The sequence below is a fragment of the Erpetoichthys calabaricus genome, chromosome 2, assembly GCF_900747795.2.
Source record: "Erpetoichthys calabaricus chromosome 2, fErpCal1.3, whole genome shotgun sequence".
Classification (NCBI taxonomy): Eukaryota; Metazoa; Chordata; class Cladistia; order Polypteriformes; family Polypteridae; genus Erpetoichthys; species Erpetoichthys calabaricus.
In genome coordinates this window covers 169,831,788-169,853,230 of record NC_041395.2, presented here as the reverse complement: position 1 = coordinate 169,853,230, position 21,443 = coordinate 169,831,788, and the positions used below count along the sequence as shown (strand labels likewise).

Below are 21,443 nucleotides of genomic sequence, written 5' to 3'. Positions count from 1 at the left end.
AATGGGACATTTGGAATTTAGTTCTGCAGATGGGGAAAGGGACAATCTTTGATCAGAAATGTAATCAGTACAGTGTTGCTACATCTTTGGTGCTGACTTCGATAGATGCTCTATTGGATCAAGGTTACCATGTAACCATGGACAATTTTTATACTTCGCCAGAGCTATTTGACATCTTGCTGCAAAGAAACATTGACGCATATGGAACAGTGTGTCCCAACTGTCTTGGCATGCCTGAAGACTTTGGCACAACTAAATTACAACGAGGTGTGCTAGTAGCTTAACAAAAGGGTAAAGTGCTTGTGCTGAAATGGAAAGACAAGAAAGATGTTTGTCTTCTTAGCACTGCACATAATGCAGCTACAGTCACTGTAAAAGCAAAAAGCAGCAAGCAGGTTATGAAGCCTTGTGCTTTACAATAGCCCGATGGGCAGCATAGATCGTACAGATCAAGAATTGACTTTCTATCCCATTATGCGGAGGCAACAAAAGAAATACTACAAAAAGAAAGTATATCATCTGGTGGAACAGTGCATTTGGAATGTATTCGTGTTATACAAACAAAAAGCTGGCGAAACTGTATCTCATGCAAACTTTACATGCCAGCTTGTAGAACAAATCATTGCTGCACATCCACCACACTACCGCTAAAGAGACACGGTAGACCCAGGATATCAGGATTCAATCCAGAATGTCTTATTGGTAGACATTTTATTGATTATATAACTTCAACAGACAAAAAAAACCCAAAAACAAAACAGAATCCAACTTGTAACTATGCAGTGTGTTGTTCAAAAACTGATAAATCTGTAAAGAAAATCCGAAAAAGAAACACACCATTATTGTCACAACTGTGACGCTGGAGTGTGTCTTTCACCGTGCTTTAAGATTTACTACACAAAGGACTCATTTTGAGAATATATACTGTTTTGGTATCATTAGTAGTATTATTATTACTATTACTAAACTGTTATTTTAATTTTTGTACCTTTCATAATAACATTTTTCATCATTAATATTATTATCTGTATCACTACTATAGTTTTGAGATTTAATAAAAATGTAAATTTTACATGCCAAAAAAATGCAATGCTTTTTACATGTTTTTCTGGAAAAAAAAGCAACGCTAAGGAGGTTAATATATAGAAAAACTAACACATCCTGAAACAAGTTTCAGCTACCTGAAAAAACTGACTACAAAGAAGTTACCTGAAATTTATTATGACATATCTCTTAAATGATCATTTGCCTTGCCATACTTTACAAAACCAAACAGCCACTGATGGTAAGGTTAGGGATAAAGCACTGATCTTTAACTCATACCAATACTGACAAAATAACTCACCCCAAAATGTTGGGTGACTGTACTTTTGCAAACACAGACAAGTAGTGGAATAACACATTGCTGCTTTAAACTAAATAAAAACTCTGTCAGTTTCTACAGGCTTAGACTTTCAAAAATTATTTATAACATTTAATTTTAAACTAAATTTTAAACTAATTTTGCATTATTTAGCTAATATCACAGAAGATACTATAAACACAATTTAACAGGAATAAATATTTTTTTTATTTAAAATACGTTAGTTTTTTGTAGATAGCTCATAAAATATTACTAAAGCATAGAAAACTAAAATTAATTACCTGATGATTGGGTGGATGGTGTTTGTAATTCCCAGATGGAACCTGCATCAGGCACCGACATAGATCTTGTAACAGGAGGAACCAAGTTTTGTTCTGATGTTCTATATAACAAGAATAATTTCAATTTCAATTGCAAACCATAACAGTAATATTAAATCGGTTGTTAAATCACAAAACTAATCCATAAAGTATTGTATTGCATTCTGTGTGTTATGAACAAAATTACCTATTTGTTGCCACCATGAATCAGTATTCATATATTGCTGCTTGTATTGATTAATTCATGCAAGAAAGAAATTCACTGAACCCTGTACATGCAACTAAATTAACCCAATGAACCTATGTTTTAGTGTGAAAACCTATACTGTTGTATAAGACTGGTGGTCAGCTATGGTTCCAGTTCAGATACTATAAGCTACAAATGGGGGTGAAATGCTCATGGAATTCATAACACAGAAAACAGCAAAATAAAACTGAACAATGGCAGTAGTTCATATTTAAACTTTGTTTAAGGTATAATCAAACTACATTAAACCAAGGTTATAAACTTTTGCTCAAACTCAGATTATTAAACCCTGAAAGCAATGACAATTCTGCAAATCAAATTGAGAACATTACAGGAGTGCGCAGACAGAAATGACTATATTTAAACCAAGTACAAATTTTTTTATTTCTTTATGGTTGAGCATTTCTTAATGTTCATGTTTTACATTTACATGCTGTTTGGTATGAAATTAGTATTACAAAAAAGTCCTCCCATTAAGACAACTTAGAGGGATTTAGGAAAGGAATGTATACTAGAGTTATAATTCTGTATCATCAGCTCTACGTTTTTAGCTCTGCTGCAACTTTCTCAATTTTTAGAAGTGCTATGTCTAGTATGAAGATTCCTATTATACCTGAATTTGAAGCATTTGAACAAGACAATTATAGCTTTAACTCAAAGTATGTAACAGTTAACATAAAACTAAATTTTGCATGCTGTACAGCAAAGATTGCACCTGAATGGAGAAGACCATAAATCCTACCTGTGCCTGTGAAATACATTACCACATATTACTAGAAGCAGGTTGTGTTAATAAATGCTTCAGGGATTTCAATAACCTGCTGCTTCATGAGATTCACAATTTCTGTGCAACACAGTCAATTTAACCTCAATTAGCAAGCAATTTCTGTTATTCTAAGTGATGGTAGGTATCTTATTAGTTTTACTAAGGCATGTGGAGAAACAGTCAATAGAATCATGCATCATCAGAGATGCTGCTTTTACTGTACAGTTCAACAAAGTTTTATTTGTTTTTGTGCCTTTTACATTATAAAAAAAGGTTAGGGCATACAGAAGAATTTCAGAATTAAGCAATAAGAATTACAATAACCAAAGAGAACAGAATGTCACCTTTTACTACAGGGTATGCATAAGTAACATTCTTAAGTTTCAAGGAAACCTATTAAGGCAATAGGCTATATGCACATGGTGTTGCTGATATTCTTCCAGTAAATCTCAGTCACTTCTATTGTCCATACTGCAGTTGTGATTTTTGTTTAGTGGCAAGAATATTTCAAAAAAGAAGTTTAAGTTTTAGCGCAAAGATAGCTCTACAGCAGAACATTGTTGTGTACCTTAATGTCGAGCTTTCAGTAAGTACAGCAAGGTATTTAGTTTTCCTACATTTTTCTCTGATGCGTAACCACAATCTAAATGGATCATTGTTATTCGGAGAGAGAGCTTTATGGGTAGTCTCTGAATCTTGTAGCTGTCATTAAAAAAAAAAAAAAAGGATTTTCGAGAGCCTGGGGCTGAGGAGAGGGCAGTGACTATTGAAGAAGGGAGTAGTTACTATGATGGTTGAGTGGAACAATTTCTCCGTTCCACTTTCAAGACCAGGGTTTTGGGAGAGGATGAAACTACCGATGGAGAATGATAAAATCCTTGAGGACCACAACTACCCTTTGGCTCTGGATCCAGCAGTTGTCGACCTAGCACTTGGTATAAACATGTCTCTCAGATCTTCCAGCTGAGAAAAGAAACTGAGACAATTATAACGAGGCAGCGGTCTAGCATTCACCATTTTGCTGGCTCAAACAGAGACACTCACTTTTTAACAAGGTAAGATGTCCAGCAGACTCATGTTATATATTGCAGCATCGGATCCGTGCACCAAAATGGATGGATTCTCTGCTCTTTACATGTCTCTTTCAGGTGGCTAGCTGACCTTAAAATGGTTGCTTGCTTTTTTGCAGCACTAGTTGTGAAAAAGTATGTGCTACTGGGCAGAGCTGTCACTTTTATTGGTGATCCTGCTATTGATGATATAATGCCAGCTCATTATTTTGGTGACTCATCGCTGGCCGATTTAACTTGTCCAGCGCCGTTGCAGTATTACGCTTACATACATATTCACCCATCCCTGAATAAAGTTTAATTACTAATTATTGTAATTCTATTTTTATTTTTTAAAGAAGCCTAATATAATCACATATTTGTCCCATGTAAGTTCACAGTAGACACAAGTTTTTTAATATGTCTGGATCTTTCCTTCATAATTGAAGATGTAGCTTGAAACATATAGTTAGAAGACCTTCTCTTTTTTAGCTCCTGATGACTGGGACAATATTTGAATAATGCGACTTGCCTCATTTACTGTAAGTCTGGGCACATCTTGAAGAGACTGAGTGAAAAACACCATAGCTAGTCCATTTTGATATCAGCACCAGAAGTACAGCAGCTGGCTGATGTGGGATCCAGAGGATAGTGTCCATATAGTCTATTAGCCCTTTTCACAAAATTCAGAAGTGACACATAGATGGGTGCAATCTGTGTCCAGTTACTTAGTCAACAATGAATCGGGTTTATTCCACTTCTCTACTTTGAATTCCAATAATTGATTTTTTCAGTGTTAAAGGTGTTACTGCTGTAGTGTTTGCCATGAGTGCAGATTCTGTCTCTGAGACATTTGGTCATTCAAAAGCAGATTCCCATGTCGATGCAACACCAATTTTGTTCTAGTTGAAAAGTCTGAGTGTCAAGCTTAAAAGGAACACATATACTTCAAATACTCATCAGTCATGGCATGTAAAAAAAATTTGTCCCTTACATTTTTGGTTGCTTGGATCTATTTTGGACAATATGTTGTATCAGTGGGAAAGCTGTTGAAACTCAGGCAAGGATGTTTTTGTTTAAAATATGATCACAGCGGGACACTACAGAAGCTTTTTTTTTTTTTTTTTACTGTAATCATTCCATACAAATAGGTCAATTTATAATAAAACAAAATTGAAGACAAATCAAACCCCACCCCTTCAAGCTTTTAACTTACGATTCTGACACTGTTTAGGATAACCGAAAGAGAGTGCATCCATTGACAACACCTTCCAGAAAAAAAAATGTGTGAAAAGGGCTAATAGGTTTCCAGATGTTATTTTGTTTTAGCTTTTATTGCAATTCATTCCCAATGGTATTAACTGTGATCAGATAATGTTGAATTAAGCCTTTAAACACTCATTTTGAGGTTTGCCTTGCAATCAGTAGGCTTACAACGAACAATAATAAGCAGCATCAAAGTTGAAGTTAATGATTTTTTTTTCTTCATGTCTATAATTTTTCGTTAAAACAAGGCAAAAACCCTAGTCCAGGTGATGGCAAGATAAAAGCATGGAGAGAGGAACAAAATGTATACAACTGAAAACAGATCAGTGCCTCTGTGAAGCATGGTAGAAGTAATGTCAAAGTTTGACCACACATTGCTTCCTCTATGTCTAACCGATTGATATTTTTTCAGAGCAAACAAGCCAAATGACTATGGAATTACAATGACTTCTGAAGTGTACAGAAACATACTGTATATTCTGTGTACGCTCAAGAACATGGGTCTGGACTAACTACCTTTTATTACAGAGAATCATTTAATACAGTCCTGGGTCTTTCCCTGTCACCTGGTTATGCCAAGTTTCTGCAGATCTGCTTCCATATCATCAAGCCAATGTTTCTTAATTGGCCACCCTATCTATCTCAACATTTTCATCTTTATTTCAGTGACAAGGTCTGGCTTCTAAGGAAAGTCCTCTTGCTTCTCGATTTTTCTTGAATGCTGTGACCATTTTTGGTTGAGAAAGTTGGCATACAGGGGATCAGGTTTCTGCATCATATGCAAACACTGGCCGTATAAGGGTAAGATGATAGCAGATTTTTATTCACTGATAACAACTGATGATTTCAACAGTACATGGAGTGCTAAAGCTCTGAAGGATGTACAGAGTGTGCTACAGAAAAAGCTTAGTGAAGGAAAGGAGGCTTACAGGTCAAAAATAGAAACAAACTCACTCAGAATAACATGAATGATGTTTGGATTGGACTGGGTATAATTACTGGACTGAAACAATCCAGGGCTTAGGTGCTAGAAGAGGATGTGGACAAAGCTAAACCACTGAACCAGTTTTTAGTAATTTTCCCTACCACTGCCACCTTCTTCAAATGACCAGTATCCCCACAACATCCCTACTACATTAAAAACTCCCACCACATCAAATGGAACGGCTAGCAACAAGTCTACCTTTGACCATTAGTTTGGACTGTCCATAACTGAAGACCAAATAAGGAAAAAACTGAGGAAGCTACACAAAGGAAAGGCTGTGGGACCAGATGGAGTCAGTCCTCGAGTTCTTAAGGCCTGTGCTGACCAAATTTGTGGTGTCCTTTGTCACATTTTCAGCCTGTCCCCAAGGCTTCAGAAAGTGCCATTGCCGTGGAAAACATCCTGCATTGTTCCGGTTTCACCTAATGACTACAGAGAAACTGGTCCTGGACTATATGAGTGCTATTGTGGACTACCGGGTCCCACTGCAGTTTGCCTATCGGACAAAGATTGGAGGATGCAATTGTCTATCTGCTCAACAAGGCTTATTCTCACCTGAACAAATCTAGGAGCACTGTGAGAATTATGTTTTTTGATTCACCAGCACCTTCAAATCAACTCAGCCATCCTTGTTAAAGGGGAAACTCAAAGATATGCAGGTGGATGAGCCTAAGGTGTCCTGGATAATGGACTACCAATTGGGGAGACTTCAGTTTGTGAGACTTAAGGACTGTACTTCTGATAAGGATATGAGCAACACTGGAACACTACAAGGAACAGTCCTATCTCCTTTTATCTTTATCTCTATACACCTCAGACTATAATATAAATATAATACCAGGTCATATCATATGGAGAAACTCTCAGATGTTTCTGTACTTATGGGGGATGTATAGTATAGGAGTCAGGTGGAAAAATTTGGTTCTTGTTTTAAAGAGAATTGTCTGCATCTTAACATAATCAAAACCAAGGAACTAGTTATTGACTTTCACCGCACCAAAGAACATCTACGTGCGGTCACTATGCAAGAGTAGACGTACAGGTGGTCCACTCCTACAAGTACCTGGGAGGATCCACTTTAATGACAGGTGGCACTGGTCTTGGAACAGAGAAAAACTATATAAGAAAGGGCACAACAGGCTCGTTTTCCTTAACAGACTGCATTCCTTTAATGCAGGAAGTGACATCCTTTACATCTTCTATAACTCTAACTGCCAGTGCGATTTTCTTCAACTGTGGTGTGCTGGGCTGGTAACAACACTTCAAGAGAGACCCACCAAATCAACAAGCTAATTAAAAGGTAAGTGCTCCGTTAAAGGATACACTCTGGACCCCGTGGAGTTAATAGTGATGAGGGAACGAAACTGAGCGTTGTTATGAACAGTGCTGGTCATCTTCTCTCTAACACAGAGGACTTTCAATCAACAAATTTATATTATATATATATATATATATATATATATATATATATATATATATATATATATACACACACACACACACACACACACACACAGTGCATCCGGAAAGTATTCACAGCGCATCACTTTTTCCACATTTTGTTATGTTACAGCCTTATTCCAAAATGGATTACATTCATTTTTTTCCCTCAGAATTCTATACACAACACCCCATAATGACAACATGAAAAAAGTTTACTTGAGGTTTTTGCAAATTTATTAAAAATAAAAAAACTGATAAATCACATGTACATAAGTATTCACAGCCTTTGCTCAATACTTTGTCGATGCCCCTTTGGCAGCAATTACAGCCTGAAGTCTTTTTGAATATGATGCCACAAGCGTGGCACACCTATCCTTGGCCATTTTCGCCCATTCCTCTTTGCAGCACCTCTCAAGCTCCATCAGGTTGGATGGGAAGCGTCGGTGCACAGCCATTTTAAGATCTCTCCAGAGATGTTCAATCGGATTCAAGTCTGGGCTCTGGCTGGGCCACTCAAGGACATTCACAGAGTTGTTCTGAAGCCACTCCTTTGATATCTTGGCTGTTTGCTTAGGGTCATTGTCCTGCTGAAAGATGAACCGTCGCCCCAGTCTGAGGTCAAGAGCGCTCTGGAGCAGGTTTTCATCCAAGATGTCTCTGAACATTGCTGCAGTCATCTTTCCCTTTATCTTGACTAGTCTCCCAGTCTCTGCCGCTGAAAAACATCCCCACAGCATGATGCTGCCATCACCATGCTTCACTGTAGGGATGGTATTGGCCTAGTTTCCTCCAAACGTGATGCCTGGCATTCACACCAAAGAGTTCAATCTTTGTCTCATCAGACCAGAGAATTTTCTTTCTCATGGTCTGAGAGTCCTTCAGGTGCCTTTTGGCAAACTCCAGGCAGGCTGCCATGTGCCTTTTACTAAGGAGTGGCTTCCGTCTGGCCACTCTACCATACAGGCCTGATTGCTGCAGAGATGGCTGTCCTTCTGGAAGGTTCTCCTCTCTCCACAGTGGAGCTCTGACAGAGTGACCATCGGGTTCTTGGTCACCTCCCTGACTAAGGCCCTTCTCCCCCGATCGCTCAGTTTAGATGGCCGGCCAGCTCTAGGAGGTGTCCTGGTGGTTTCGAACTTCTTTCACTTATGGATGATGGAGGCCACTGTGCTCATTGGGACCTTCAAAGCAACAGAAATTTTTCTGTAACCTTCCCCAGATTTATGCCTCGAGACAATCCTGTCTCAGAGGTCTACAGACAATTCCTTTGACTTCATGCTTGGTTTGTGCTCTGACATGAACTGTCAACTGTGGGACCTTATATAGACAGGTGTGTGCCTTTCCAAATCATGTCCAATCAACTGAATTTACCACAGGTGGACTCCAATTAAGCTGCAGAAACATCTCAAGGATGATCAGGGGAAACAGGATGCACCTGAGCTCAATTTTGTGCTTCATGGCAAAGGCTGTGAATACTTATGTACATGTGCTTTCTCAATTTTTTTTTATTTTTAATAAATTTACAAAAATCTCAAGTAAACTTTTTTCACGTTGTCATTATGGGGTGTTGTGTGTAGAATTCTGAGGAAAAAAATGAATTTAATCCATTTTGGAATAAGGCTGTAACATAACAAAATGTGGAAAAAGTGATGCGTTGTGAATACTTTCCGGATACACTGTATATACACACACACAAACAGTGGGTATAGAAAAGAATCACCCCCTTCGAAATATTCCCATTTTTTTTTTGCTTTACAGCCTTAAATGAAAACACACAAACCAATATTTTTTCCAGCTTTACTTACTCAATCTATAACATCCCGCATTATCCTCAGTCAAATGGAGCTGTAGAGAGAGCAGTCCAGACTGCAAAACCTATTCTCCATTAGCCCAATCCAGTGTTAGCACTTATGTGCTATTGAGCAACATTTCATGCCTCTATGAGAAATAGTCCAGCCCAGCTGATGATAGGTCGACAAATCAAAACTAACCTGCCCATGTTGGAGCACAAAGTCCAGCCCTAAGCTATTGATCACAACAAGGTGAGGAGGAACGATAAGGCAGCAAAAGAAACATACAAGTTCTTCTATGATCGAAGACACTCTACCCAAGACCTACCAGATCTTTGACATGGAGATAAAGTTCTCTTAAAGCTTGACACCAAGAAGAGCTGGAAAACCCCAGTTGTGGTAGTGAACAAAACACCAGAGCCTTGGTCATGTTTAGTGCATACTGAAAATGGCTCTGTCTTACATAGGAATCATAAACACCTGTAGTCAGTTCCCAGGCAAACAAGTTTTGCTGAGAGTAGTCATTCTCAAGAAGGAAAAAAGTTTCAACTACACCTCCAATAAAAGACAATTCAGAATCCAACTTCTGCTGGTCCTGTAATTCCTACCTCAAATACAGCACCCATACTTACAACAAGGTGTGGAAGAGTAGTAAAAGCAACAAAACGCTATGGTGATACCCAAGAAGAATGGACACTTATTTATGTAGAGCAGCAACAGCAAGTGTAGCATAACTACTACTGGTGTTACTGTGTGAATGATAATTCAAGTTAAATGTTACCTGTTGTGGGAAATGTTTACAAAAAGTTCTTGTTTTATTAATAACTAGCCAACCCGCGGCGTATAATTATGTATCGATGGGTGACCACTTCCTGAACGACACAGTTGTCAGTACTTGTAGTCACAGTTGAGAAACACTTTTTTAATGTCTTTTAAGCACAGGGGAAACAATGAACATGTGAAACATCCGTAATGTAATAAGCCACCAAGAAAAGTAAAATTGCAACAATGCTATCTACAAAAGTGAAAACAAATTCGAGCCCAGTGTATTTTTTAACTGCCTTGTGGGGCTGTAGTAGTGTTGCTGCTTTGCGGTAAGGAGACTCTGGAAGATTGTGTGTTCGCTTCCCGGTTCCTTCTTGTGTGGATAGTGCTTTGAATACTGAGAACACCGCTATATCAATGTAACAAAGTATTATTATTCCTATGTGTCCAGCGCGTGCGTCTGTGTGTGTGTGTGTCACACGCTCTTGCTGCACGTGGTCCTGTAGGCAAACGGCGCAAAAATAATATATTGATAGCTGAACACTTCCGGAAAGACACAGTTGTCTAAAAGGAGAGAAAAAAATGAACATTTGCAAAATCCGTAACGGTGCTTTCAGTAAGTACAACGCACACGAGTTTAATTTCATTCAGCGATTCAGTTCCAAGACAAACATGCCTCTTCTTACCTGGTCCTCCCCCGTCCACCTTCGTTCTCTAAGCTTACACACCCCCCTGGTCATGTGTCCGCTTGCAAGAGCAAGTCACGGAGACCCGCCCACCAACATTAAGACCATGGCGTAGTTGAGAAACACTTTTTTAATGTCTTTTAAGCACAGGGGAAACAATGTACATGTGAAACATCCGTAATATAATAAGCCACCAAGAAAAGTAACATGCTATGCTATGCTATGCACAGAAGTGAAAACAAATTCAAGCCCGGTGTATTTTTTAACTGCCTTGTGGGGCTGTAGTAGTGTTGTTGGTTTGCAGTAAGGAGACTCTGGAAGATTGTGTGTTTGCTTCCCAGTTCCTTCCTGTGTGGATAGCGCTTTGAATACTGAGAATCAGTATCGGTATATCAATGTAACGAAGTATTATTATTCCTATGTGTCCAGCGCGCTCTCTCTCCTGCGTGCGCGCGTGCCTGTATGTGTGTGTGTGTGTCACACGCTCTCGCTGTCTCTCTCGCTCGCTGCACGTGGTCCTGCAGGCAAACGCCGCAAAAATAATATATTGATTGCTGAACACTTCCGGAAAGACACAGTTGTCTAAAAGGAGGGAAAAAAATGAACATTTGCAAAATCCGTAACGCTCCTTTCAGTAAGTATAATGCACACACTTTTGTCGGCCAGTTTTTGCCAGCCGACCGTCGTCGCACAGTCATTCAGCGATTCAGTTCTGCGACAAACATGCTTCTTCTGACCTGGTCCTCCCACCTCGTTCTCTAAGCTTACACACCCCCTGGTCATGTGCCCGCTCGCAAGAGCAGCTCATGGAGCCCCGGCCACCAACTTTAAGACCATTGGATGAAGCAGGTGAGACGCTAATGAAACAGAGGCACAGGGCTTATTGATTTTTAAAGACAGCTTCCTTCATTGTGTTTTGAGAGGGAAACATGCAATTGTCCGTGACTTACAATTGGAGGACAGCCGACGCTAATGAAACAGAGGCACAGGGCGTATTGGTTTTTAAAGACTGCTTACTTCATTGTGTTTTAACCTTAGTTGTAAAGGACTGTTTTAAGGATCTCATGGGATACCCCTCGCAAACCGTTTTACACGCTGCAGATGGCGATTCACCTCCGCGAGAAACATGCCTCTATGAACAGTCAACGTGGCTCGGAGGTGCTTGTGGCCTCTACGACAGACTAATATAAATGACGTCGTTTTCTCTGTGTCGTCGCGTCCGAGTTGGTGGGCGTGGCTCTGCGAGTTGTCGTCGCATCCAATGGTCTTTAGAGTTGGTGGGTGTGGCTCCTTCCTGCGTGTGCCATGGGTGTCTTACTTGTCGGCGGCTTAGTGAATCCACGCGCTTTCCATGGTTGGCTACTTGTCTTCTGGCTTAGTGAATTATATATATATAGATGTTTTAGGGTTATTTGTTTTGAGAAAGAAGGGAGATGTGGAGATACTGATGTGTCTGCTGACCAATCAGATGAGTAATACATAAGCTAATACCACCTCTTCTTGGGGGGGCATATGGATGTTCTGGGATCAGTATTGGACACTGTGTTGTTGTGTTGAGAGATTAAAGAGTTATTATAACTAAACTATTTTCCTGATTTGTCCCTCTGCGCGTGACAAGTTGAAGCAAACTATTCGCATAGGTGTCCCAACTTCTGTTGATTACTTAAAAACCCTCTGTCTTAAAGCAGAGCTGGAACAAACTGTGTTACTACACCCTCCGAGTATTACTTGGACAATATCCCAGTAATAATGGCAAGAAAATGGCAATTAACAAATTAAAATGAGACCCTTAGAAGTGTAGGCCTTTCATTTAGAGAAACTGCAAAAAAACAAAAAAAAAAACAAAACATGTCACTGAGTATGGTGTTCTACACAATCCAAAGGCAATTGGAATGTGAAAGAAACTCTGATAAGAAGAGATCTGGCAGACCCAAACTCATAACAAAATCTGAAAACAAGTTTCTGAGGGTCACCAGCTTGAGTGATAGGTGGCTCACAGCACAACAGCATTAAGCACAGCAAGTTTTACAGAGGTTAATAAAAGTAAGTCAGTTTCTAGTATGAAGAGGAGACTTTGAGCTGCAGGTTTGACAGAGCAAACGGCAGTAAGAAAGCCATTTCTTAAAGGATGAAATAAGGCCTTGAAATACTGGTTATAGACTACTGCAGACTAGAAGAAAGTCTTATGGACTGAGAATCAAAATTTGAAATCTTCAGTTCATCATGTTGCGTGTTTGTATGCTGTCAAGTTGGTGAAAGGTTGGTTCCTCAGTGTGCGACACAAACTGTCAAAAATGGAGGAGGAAGTATGGTGGTCTGGGGTTCTTTTGCTAGATGCAGAGTTGGTGACTTGCACAGAGAGACTAGCATTCTGAATCAAAAGGGTTACCCCATTTTGGCCATTATATAAGCAAAAGGTGGCTACTTTGATGAATCCAAAAACTGAATAAAATGTTGTACACTTAATGATTCCTCGACTTATTTTTTATTTGCCATTGTTTATTTCTATGCATTGATTTCATGAAACATTGACATTAAAACAGTAAGCATTTCCATAAAAACTGAACACACTTAGGTGTTCTGAAACTTTTGACCAGTAGTGTACATACACACGCAAACACAAACCTCTCATATGCATTTTTTCTCACACTTAAATAAATAGGAAAGAAGAAACTGACTTCACTATCCTAATACTTATGAGAGGTATTGTATATATTATATGAGAAAGGAAAAGTGAGAATCAGTTAAAGTGGAGAGACAAGCTGATCAATATTAGGATCACAGCCTTTAGTAAAATACCTTAATTTCAGGGCTTGGTACTGCTGCAAAAGTAGGCTAAGTTGCTGTTGTGATGGCTGTGGATTGTTCAAAGCAGCTTTCTGCTGCTGCTGTGCCAAGGCCTGGGCATACTGTTGCCTAAGAAGAGTAAAACATTTTAGTAAAAAAGAACAGGGTGGAAAAAATGCTTTCAACAATAAAAGATAAATATTTACCGCAACAGGTACTGATACTGAAGCTGCTGTAACTGATAGAGGTTAAGGGCAGTTAATTCCTGTTGCCTCTTCAACCGTTCCTGGTCTAGATCACCCTGCAGATTAAAACCACTCAGTAATTTCCAGTTAACAAGGTACACACATGGAAGCATCAAAAAACAGTTAAAATACATCCATCCAAGTTAGTTGTAACATATTGGGCAGAAAGGTGCCACACTAGTAAGCACCACTGCCTTATAAATTCAGTGTCCTGAAATTCAATCTAATTTCTCGGCTGTTGTCTGTTTTTAATAGGTCTCTCTCTATATTGCTTATACTCAAACTATTCTAGCTTTCTCATAAATCTCGAGTGATACACATGTCAGGGTGACTTGGCCCTGAAATATACTTCGTGCCATGTCCAAACGTTAATCTTTGTGCCTACCCAATGCTGCCAAAATAGGCTGTGGCCCCTGTGACTCTGAATTAAATTAAGCAGATTGGAGAATGTTATGTTAGTTGTAATATATATCAATTAATAATAATACATCTTATTTATATAGCACCTTTCCCATGCTCAAGGCAAAATATTGCAGAGAACACCAGGGTATATGTAACATTGGATACAAATATTTTTTTGCATGGAACACTAAAAAAGATAAACACAGGATATACAAAGCATTAAATAAAATAAAAGACAATAAACTAGAGTAAAATAGTAAATTCAATACCAAAAGGAAAGCCTGAGCAAATAAAGTAATTTGTGATATAACACACACAAATTATTCTGAGCATCTGGACAGATAGGGGCAGAATATTAGGTTAAATTAAAAGCCTTCCTGAACAAATGAGTTCTAACTTGTTTTTAAAAGAAAAAAATTATTCAGCTGATCTAATACATTTTGGGAGGTCATTCCAAAGTCTGGGTACTATAAAGCTAAAGACCTCGTCACCCATAGAGTGCAGGTTAGTGTGGGGCACAACAAGATTGCCAGAATCTGAGAACCATAGTGGGTGAATGGGCGCATTGTGATTAAGAAGTTCACTGATGTAATCTGGTGCAAGGCCATTTAAAGCTTTGTAGGTAGATTATTAATAGGATTTTATATTTGATCCTGTAAGACACTGGGAGCCACTGAAGGCAAAGCAGGATGGTTGTTATGTGCTCACTGTTGCTGGTTCATGTAAGGACACTTGTAGCAGAGTTTTGAATCAACCAGAGCTATAATATAAGATTAGAAGTAGCACCTGCCGGTAAGGAGTAACAATAATCGATCTGAGATGTGATAAAAAGCAGGGACCAGTTCCTCCGCTTTAGAAAAGAAGAGGAATGAGTAAAGACAAAATATGTTACAAAGGTGGAAGTAAGTGTCTTAATGAGGTTTATGTGGGTGGAATATGAAAGGGAGGAATCAAAAATGACAGCAAGATTCCTTGCATTTCAAGGTTGTCTGATGAGATTTGCAGGAGTTTAGTTTTGTTTCAATTTAATTTTAAAGAGTTATGGTCCATTCAGGTTTTAATTTCACTGAGGTAAGTTGTTAGCTGAGAAAGCTCTGATAAAGTTTCACTTTTAACAATGAAATAGAGTTGAGTATCACCTGTATAATTATGTTAACAAGTCCAAAGCTATGAATAATATGACCAAGGGGAATGATATAGATACAGAAGAGCAGAGGACCGAGGACAGAGCAGTGTGAAACTCCTTGTGTGACTGGTGCTAAGCTGGATTTGCTGTTGCCAAGACCAACAAACACTTGTCTATCAGTCAAATAAGACCTAAACCACTGGAGGACAAGGCCAGAGATGTTCTCCATTCTGTACAGTAGAATGTCATGTCTGACAGCATCAAATGCTGGGCTGAGGTCCAAAAGAATTAATATCCTAGTTTATCCAGAGTCTGCTGTCATAAGCAAATCATTGGCTGCACTCTGAAACCAGACGGAAAGGGTTCCTTTAATTTATTAGAAGTAAAGTAATTGGTGAATTGGGGGGGCTACAACATGCTCAAGAACTTTTGACAGAATATGTAAGTGAGAAATAGGCTGAAAATTGTTAAGACTGTCAGCATCAAAACCAGACTTTAACATTGGGGTTACTGAAGCAATTTCTGATTGTTCTGATCAACACATTTACAAAACAAAAGACGCTGATGGAGAGGTGCAAAGGGATTTAAGGTAGGCCGGGATTACCAGTTTTTTCATAGGTTTCAGGGATTAGAGTGTTAAAACAGGGAAATATTTAAATATTTCCATTTATATTTTTTATTACAGAAAAAGTGGAGGAGTTTTACACAAACTTCAGTAGAGAAGGGAATTGGGCCAGGTTAAAGTAGTTTAGTAGCTCTTTTAGGGCGGATGTCGACTTTTGTCGACAGGAGGGGTTGAAGGCGAATGTCGACAAAAGTCGACATCCAGGGATAAAGGGCGACAATCAGCTGTTAATGGCGACAAATCTCACTGTCACGTCACAGGCATTCCCTCTGTGCTTGGAGGAATGCTAGACTCGTTGACTCGGCAAATAAACATTGCGTGTGCGTGAGTTGCGAAATGTAAACAATGGCAAGATGGCACCGACATGTGAAAAGGCAGCGAAGCAAGTGCAGAAAAGAAAACACTTGGCAGACGTTGTTTTGCGCATTACCGCGGAGTCGGACTCTTGATTTTTCAGAATCGGACTTTATTGGCAGTGATCAGGAGATCGAGCAAGAGAGTTAGAAGCAGGCATCAGCTGATCAGACACCAGCTGATGCCGCGCGAGCGGATCTGCTGCCAGTTGAGTGCCTTCGCGCAGCCGATGCATCTACGGCAAGGTTCGCATGGGATAAATACACATACATTGATCCGTTGAGAGCCGATATGGCTACCGGAGTTTACAAGACGGCATGGCTTGCTTTTGGACACGACAGATCACCAGCTGCTGTACTTCAGGCTGCTCTCTCCTGATGCTGCTTTTCAGCTACTGTCAGACGAGACAAACAGGTAGGCAGAGATTTTTTTTGAATCGCGGGCTGCGTTTGCATCGCATTCTCGTTATTCAAAGTGGAAACCCACAACGAAAGACGAGATGAAGCGCGCTGTGGCATTACAAATAGAGATGGGACAGAACTGGTGAGATAACTTCAGGGAGCATTGGTCCAAACGTGTTTTGTCCCCTGGTGGCTTAGGTACGTGCTGCTGCAAAGTTTTATTCACTTCTGTAATAAACAGAAGCAAATCCCATGGGGTGAGCCAGGCTATAATGCCATACATAAAGTTCATAAAGTTTCAGAAGATGAAAAGAGGTGACAATACGGTTTTCATGCAGGCAGAAAACTTGGTGGCAGTGGCATGGCACGATGGCAAATGGGTGACTTGTCTCTCTACAGTACACACTAACAATATATGTTAGAAAATGCAGCAACAGACAATTGAAAAATAGGCATCAAAACAACACATAGAGAATTCAGGCTCATACAACATGCAAGACAGTAACATTTGTCAAAAGTAAATATTTTTTGTTGATTTGATATGTTAAACAATTGCTTTGTGTTCTTTTTTAAAAAATGTTAGTTTTTGGAAAAATATTCAGCCCTGGGAGAAAAGAAACAAAAAAAAAATTAGCCCTAAAAGAGTTAACTACAAAGAACAAAACCCTGGGGTTTTCAATGCCACTTTCTAAGCTTCTTCTTCTTTCGTCTGCTCCCTTTAGGGGTCACCACAGAGAATCATCTTCTTCCATATCATTCTGTCCTCTGCATCTTGATCTGTTACACCCATCACCTACATGTCCTCTCTCACCACATCCATAAACCTTCTCTTAGGCATTCCTCTTTTTATCTTGTCTGGCAGCTCTATCCTTAGCATCCTCCTCCTAATATACTCCGCATCTCTCCTCTGCACAGGTCCAAACCAATGCAATCTCGCCTCTCTGACTTTGTCTCCCAACTGTCCAACCTGAGCTGACCCTCTAATGTACTCATTTATGGTCCCTATCCATACTCGTCAAACCCAGAAGTATCTTAGCATCTTTAACTCTGCTACCTCCAGCTCTGTCTCCTGCTATTCTGGTCAGTGCCAACATCTACAAGCCATATAACAAAGCTAGTCTCACTACTTCCCTTTTACTCTTGTTGATATCCATATGTTGCAAATCACTCCTGACACTCTTCTCCACCCATTCTCCCTTCTCTCACTGTTTATTATTCTGCCATAATGCATGCTTTTGGCTGCAATTAGTGCATCTCTTTAAGCCCTTTCAGATAAAGCCTGGATGTGCACAGTGAGGCCAGTCTTACGTGACAATCCCACAAAGTGTTGGCAAGCTGCTTTAATGGACTGTAATTCTGAGTAGTACCATGGAGCTAAATACTTTAAAGAAACCTCCTTATGTTTTAAAGGAGCTGGTTTATCTAGTGTTGCATGAAGGCCAGATTAATAGTGGTCACAAAGACTATTCAGTGTTGATGCAATAGGAGAAGACAGAGAGAGATCAGAAATGGATCCAGCAAGGATATAGGGACAGATATTTTTTAAGGTTTCTGAAAGAAACTTGACATTTACAGGTAAGAGGAGGGATAGGTAATGAGTCAGTCAAAAGCACTGCTTTATGGTCAGAGAAGCCCAAATCACTACTATAAACATTGATGACAGATAAGCCAGATGTGCAGTTCAGGTCTAATATATGACCACCAGACTGGGTAGGAAAATCAACATGTTACACAAAGTCAAAACAGTTCAGGAATTAATTTCTCAATTTACATGTAGGAGTGTCAATTTGGATATTGAAATCAACAAGAGGAATGACTGTCTGGGAAAGGGAACTTAAGTGAGTTAATAATTCAGTTTATAAAAGAAAGACACATTGCATTTTGAGGGACGATAGAGAACAACAAGTATGTAAGGACCAGATGTCATTAGTTTAAAAGCCAAACAGTCGAAAGACAAAGAACCGTTAATTGGGATTCTTTTGACGTACAACAGATCTACTATAACCCCTCCTTGTCTTGAGCTGCGACCCTCTGTGAAGTAAATGTATTCAGATGATGTTGTTTCCATAAGAGATGTAAATTTGTTTGGTTTTTGCCAAGTTTCCTTTAAGCATAGCATATCAATGTTGAAGTCCGTAATGAATTCCAATAGCACCAATGCTTGGCCGTTAAGAGATCTTTGTGTTAAACAATGCAAAATTAGCTAATGAGAGTTCAGCTAATGAGGGTGTACAGATCCCTACAGTTTATTTTAGCATATTGTAAATTTGGAAAACTGACACTCTTATTTATTTCCAAAGCTATGAGTAGGATATGAGTAGTACTCCTGAAAAAATGCTGCAGTTGAACTTTCCATTTACAGTCTGTGGTAGTGGTGACCTGACCCATGATATGTTAATATTTCGGGAGCCACACAATACCAGTGCCTTCAAGGACATACAAGTCTGACCACTTGCTCTGGACAAACTGTTTAGTATGAGGGTGTTTACCATTACAGTATTTCAACATAGCAGAAAGCCAATACTTATCTGACATTTAAGCACCGCAGCACAGCTGACAGTACATCTAAAAGTCCAATAACAATCAAAAGAAAAATATTATATCTTGCTTGTTAGGAGTTTTTTGTTTCACAATCCCAAACAATTGGATAGTGGCTCCCATATTCGGACCTGGGGACCCACTAGAGCATCGGTCCTGGAGGGCCATAGTGGCTGCATGTTTTCATTCTAACCGTCTTCTTAATTAGTCACCAGTTTTGGCTGCTAATTAACTTCTTTTGCCCTAATTTTAATTAACTTGACACAGGCCCTTAGTTGTCTCATTTTCCTTAACGAGCAGCCAAACAATAATGAGACACAAAATGAGCCACCACATGCCCATCACACAATATTTGAAAATAAAGAAAGGTGAAGGTCTCAGTAAGGTTGATCTCTCAGGTCACCAAACATTTTGACATTGGTGTTCTTAGAAAGAACAGAAAAATCAACAGTTTTGGAAATGTCTGCTGTGGCAGAATGAGAGCAGCAACAAGCCATGGAATTAAATAACGGGATTAATTAGCAGCAAGAATTGGCTTCTCATTAAGAGATTAGTTGGAGTGAAATTGGTTGGAGTTTGAAGCCCCAATTTAGCTGGTCATCTGTTGGCTTGTTTCACGTCTCACTTCTGTTTGGCTTTCATTTAATGAAGAAAGGAATCCATTCAGAGCACTGAATCCTTAAAAAAGGGCTATTAAAATGAAGGAAACAAAACTTCATTAGCAGTGAAAACTGGTCATTGATTAGGAAAAGGGTTAGAATGAAAACCTGCAGCCCCAGCGGCCCTCCAGGCCTGGAGTTCGACACCCCTGCACTATAGCATCAAGTTCTGCTGCAACCAGACTCACAATCAGTGAAAATAAGAAATGATAATTAATCTCATTTAATTTTTTAGGGTCATGGAGAGCAAAATTCCATCCTGACAATTTCCCATGCCAAAGAGGTTTTATTTATATATATTATATATATATATATAAAACCCAATATGTTCAGAATTGGAATGTGTAGTTAGTACTCATTCACATTTATTTTTGTTGGTATATCAAACAAACACAGATATTAAGCTTATGTCATTCTTTCTACACAAGTTTTAATCTGACATTGTGAATCTAAATATTTCTCTTCAAGAGGTACTTAACACTTCATTGTTGCATCCAGCTGCTGTTTCTCTTCTTGATTTATATGTGGGTTCACTTAACAATTTATTCTTTCCCTTTGAGCCCTTCCCTTCTCTTTCTGGACTGTTTGCTTATAATAATGTGACTTTTTATTGTTTATTACCTGTAGTCACTGTCCTCCTTTAAGTGGTGATTGCTGCTATCTCTTTTACTGTCTACAAAGTTGATTGTAAGCTGTGACTGTTAGCTATTTCATGGTTATGCTCATTACTTTTTAAATGGTTAACTCTTATCAGTCATGTTTTGTTATATGGTAATAGTCTAATTTATAATATGATTTTTAAAGTAATTCCTATTGACAATATATTTAAAAAAAATTGAACCAAACAAATTTACCTTTCTACTCACAGTTCATTAAGACAGCTTTGAGAGGTTTCGGTAATTTTCATAACTGTCAGAAGAGCTTGCTTGAGTTTCACTAGCTTAACACATATTAATTTGCAAACTCCTTATGTGAAAACATACAAAAATAGTATAGGAAAACTGAGAATTTTATTTCCGTTAAGCGAAGACTTGCAGAACTGAAGTAGTTTTAGAACAGCAGTATAACAGCAATGGTCAATTTCTCAATTAATGTTGGTTGTCAATTGGGAAAAAGCATTTTCTAGTAATATGTTTGTATACTGAAACACTAAATAAAGCTACGTTTTATATACACTTTATGAACAACCTAATAGCAAATTCATGTCAGTTGAAGGAACACACTATGCATGCTTCACCTCTTTTTGATGTTTGAAAAGTTCCTTTATCTCCACATTAAAAATAACACCTGCCGACATAAAATGACCAAGAGTAAATGATTCTGTTAAACTGTTCAAGAACTTAGATTTTTAAAACAAAAATCAGCTACTTAAAAACTGGACCTGAATTTAAATTGAATTGGAAAAGAGTGGTTTATTTTTTGTACCCTGCTTTTTCCACATTTAAAAAATAAAATAAAATTGTACTAGTTTCTGTTATCTGTGGCCGGGGTATATGGGCAGGTTATTTTTCCATTTCCTTTTAAACCAAACTTCAAGGCAAATTGCCTATAAATGCCAAACAACAAATAAAAGATTACAAGTTGCAACTGAATATGAAAAAATAACAACAAAAATGCAATCAGACA

At 38.7% G+C, this 21,443-nt stretch overlaps 1 protein-coding gene across 4 annotated transcripts in view; it reads right to left on the bottom strand.

Moving 5' to 3' along the window:
* The window catches only part of gigyf2 (GRB10 interacting GYF protein 2), a 351,366-nt gene that overhangs the window by 71,795 nt on the left and 258,128 nt on the right, over positions 1 to 21,443 (bottom strand). For all 4 annotated transcript variants that reach the window (XM_051923549.1, XM_051923550.1, XM_051923551.1 and 1 more), the window contains exons 15-17: positions 13,674 to 13,768; positions 13,480 to 13,596; positions 1,645 to 1,745 (exon numbers count right to left, since the gene is read on the bottom strand). In XM_051923549.1, the coding sequence (XP_051779509.1) occupies positions 1,645 to 1,745; positions 13,480 to 13,596; positions 13,674 to 13,768 (313 nt within the window). The remainder of the gene's footprint in view (positions 1 to 1,644; positions 1,746 to 13,479; positions 13,597 to 13,673; positions 13,769 to 21,443) is intronic.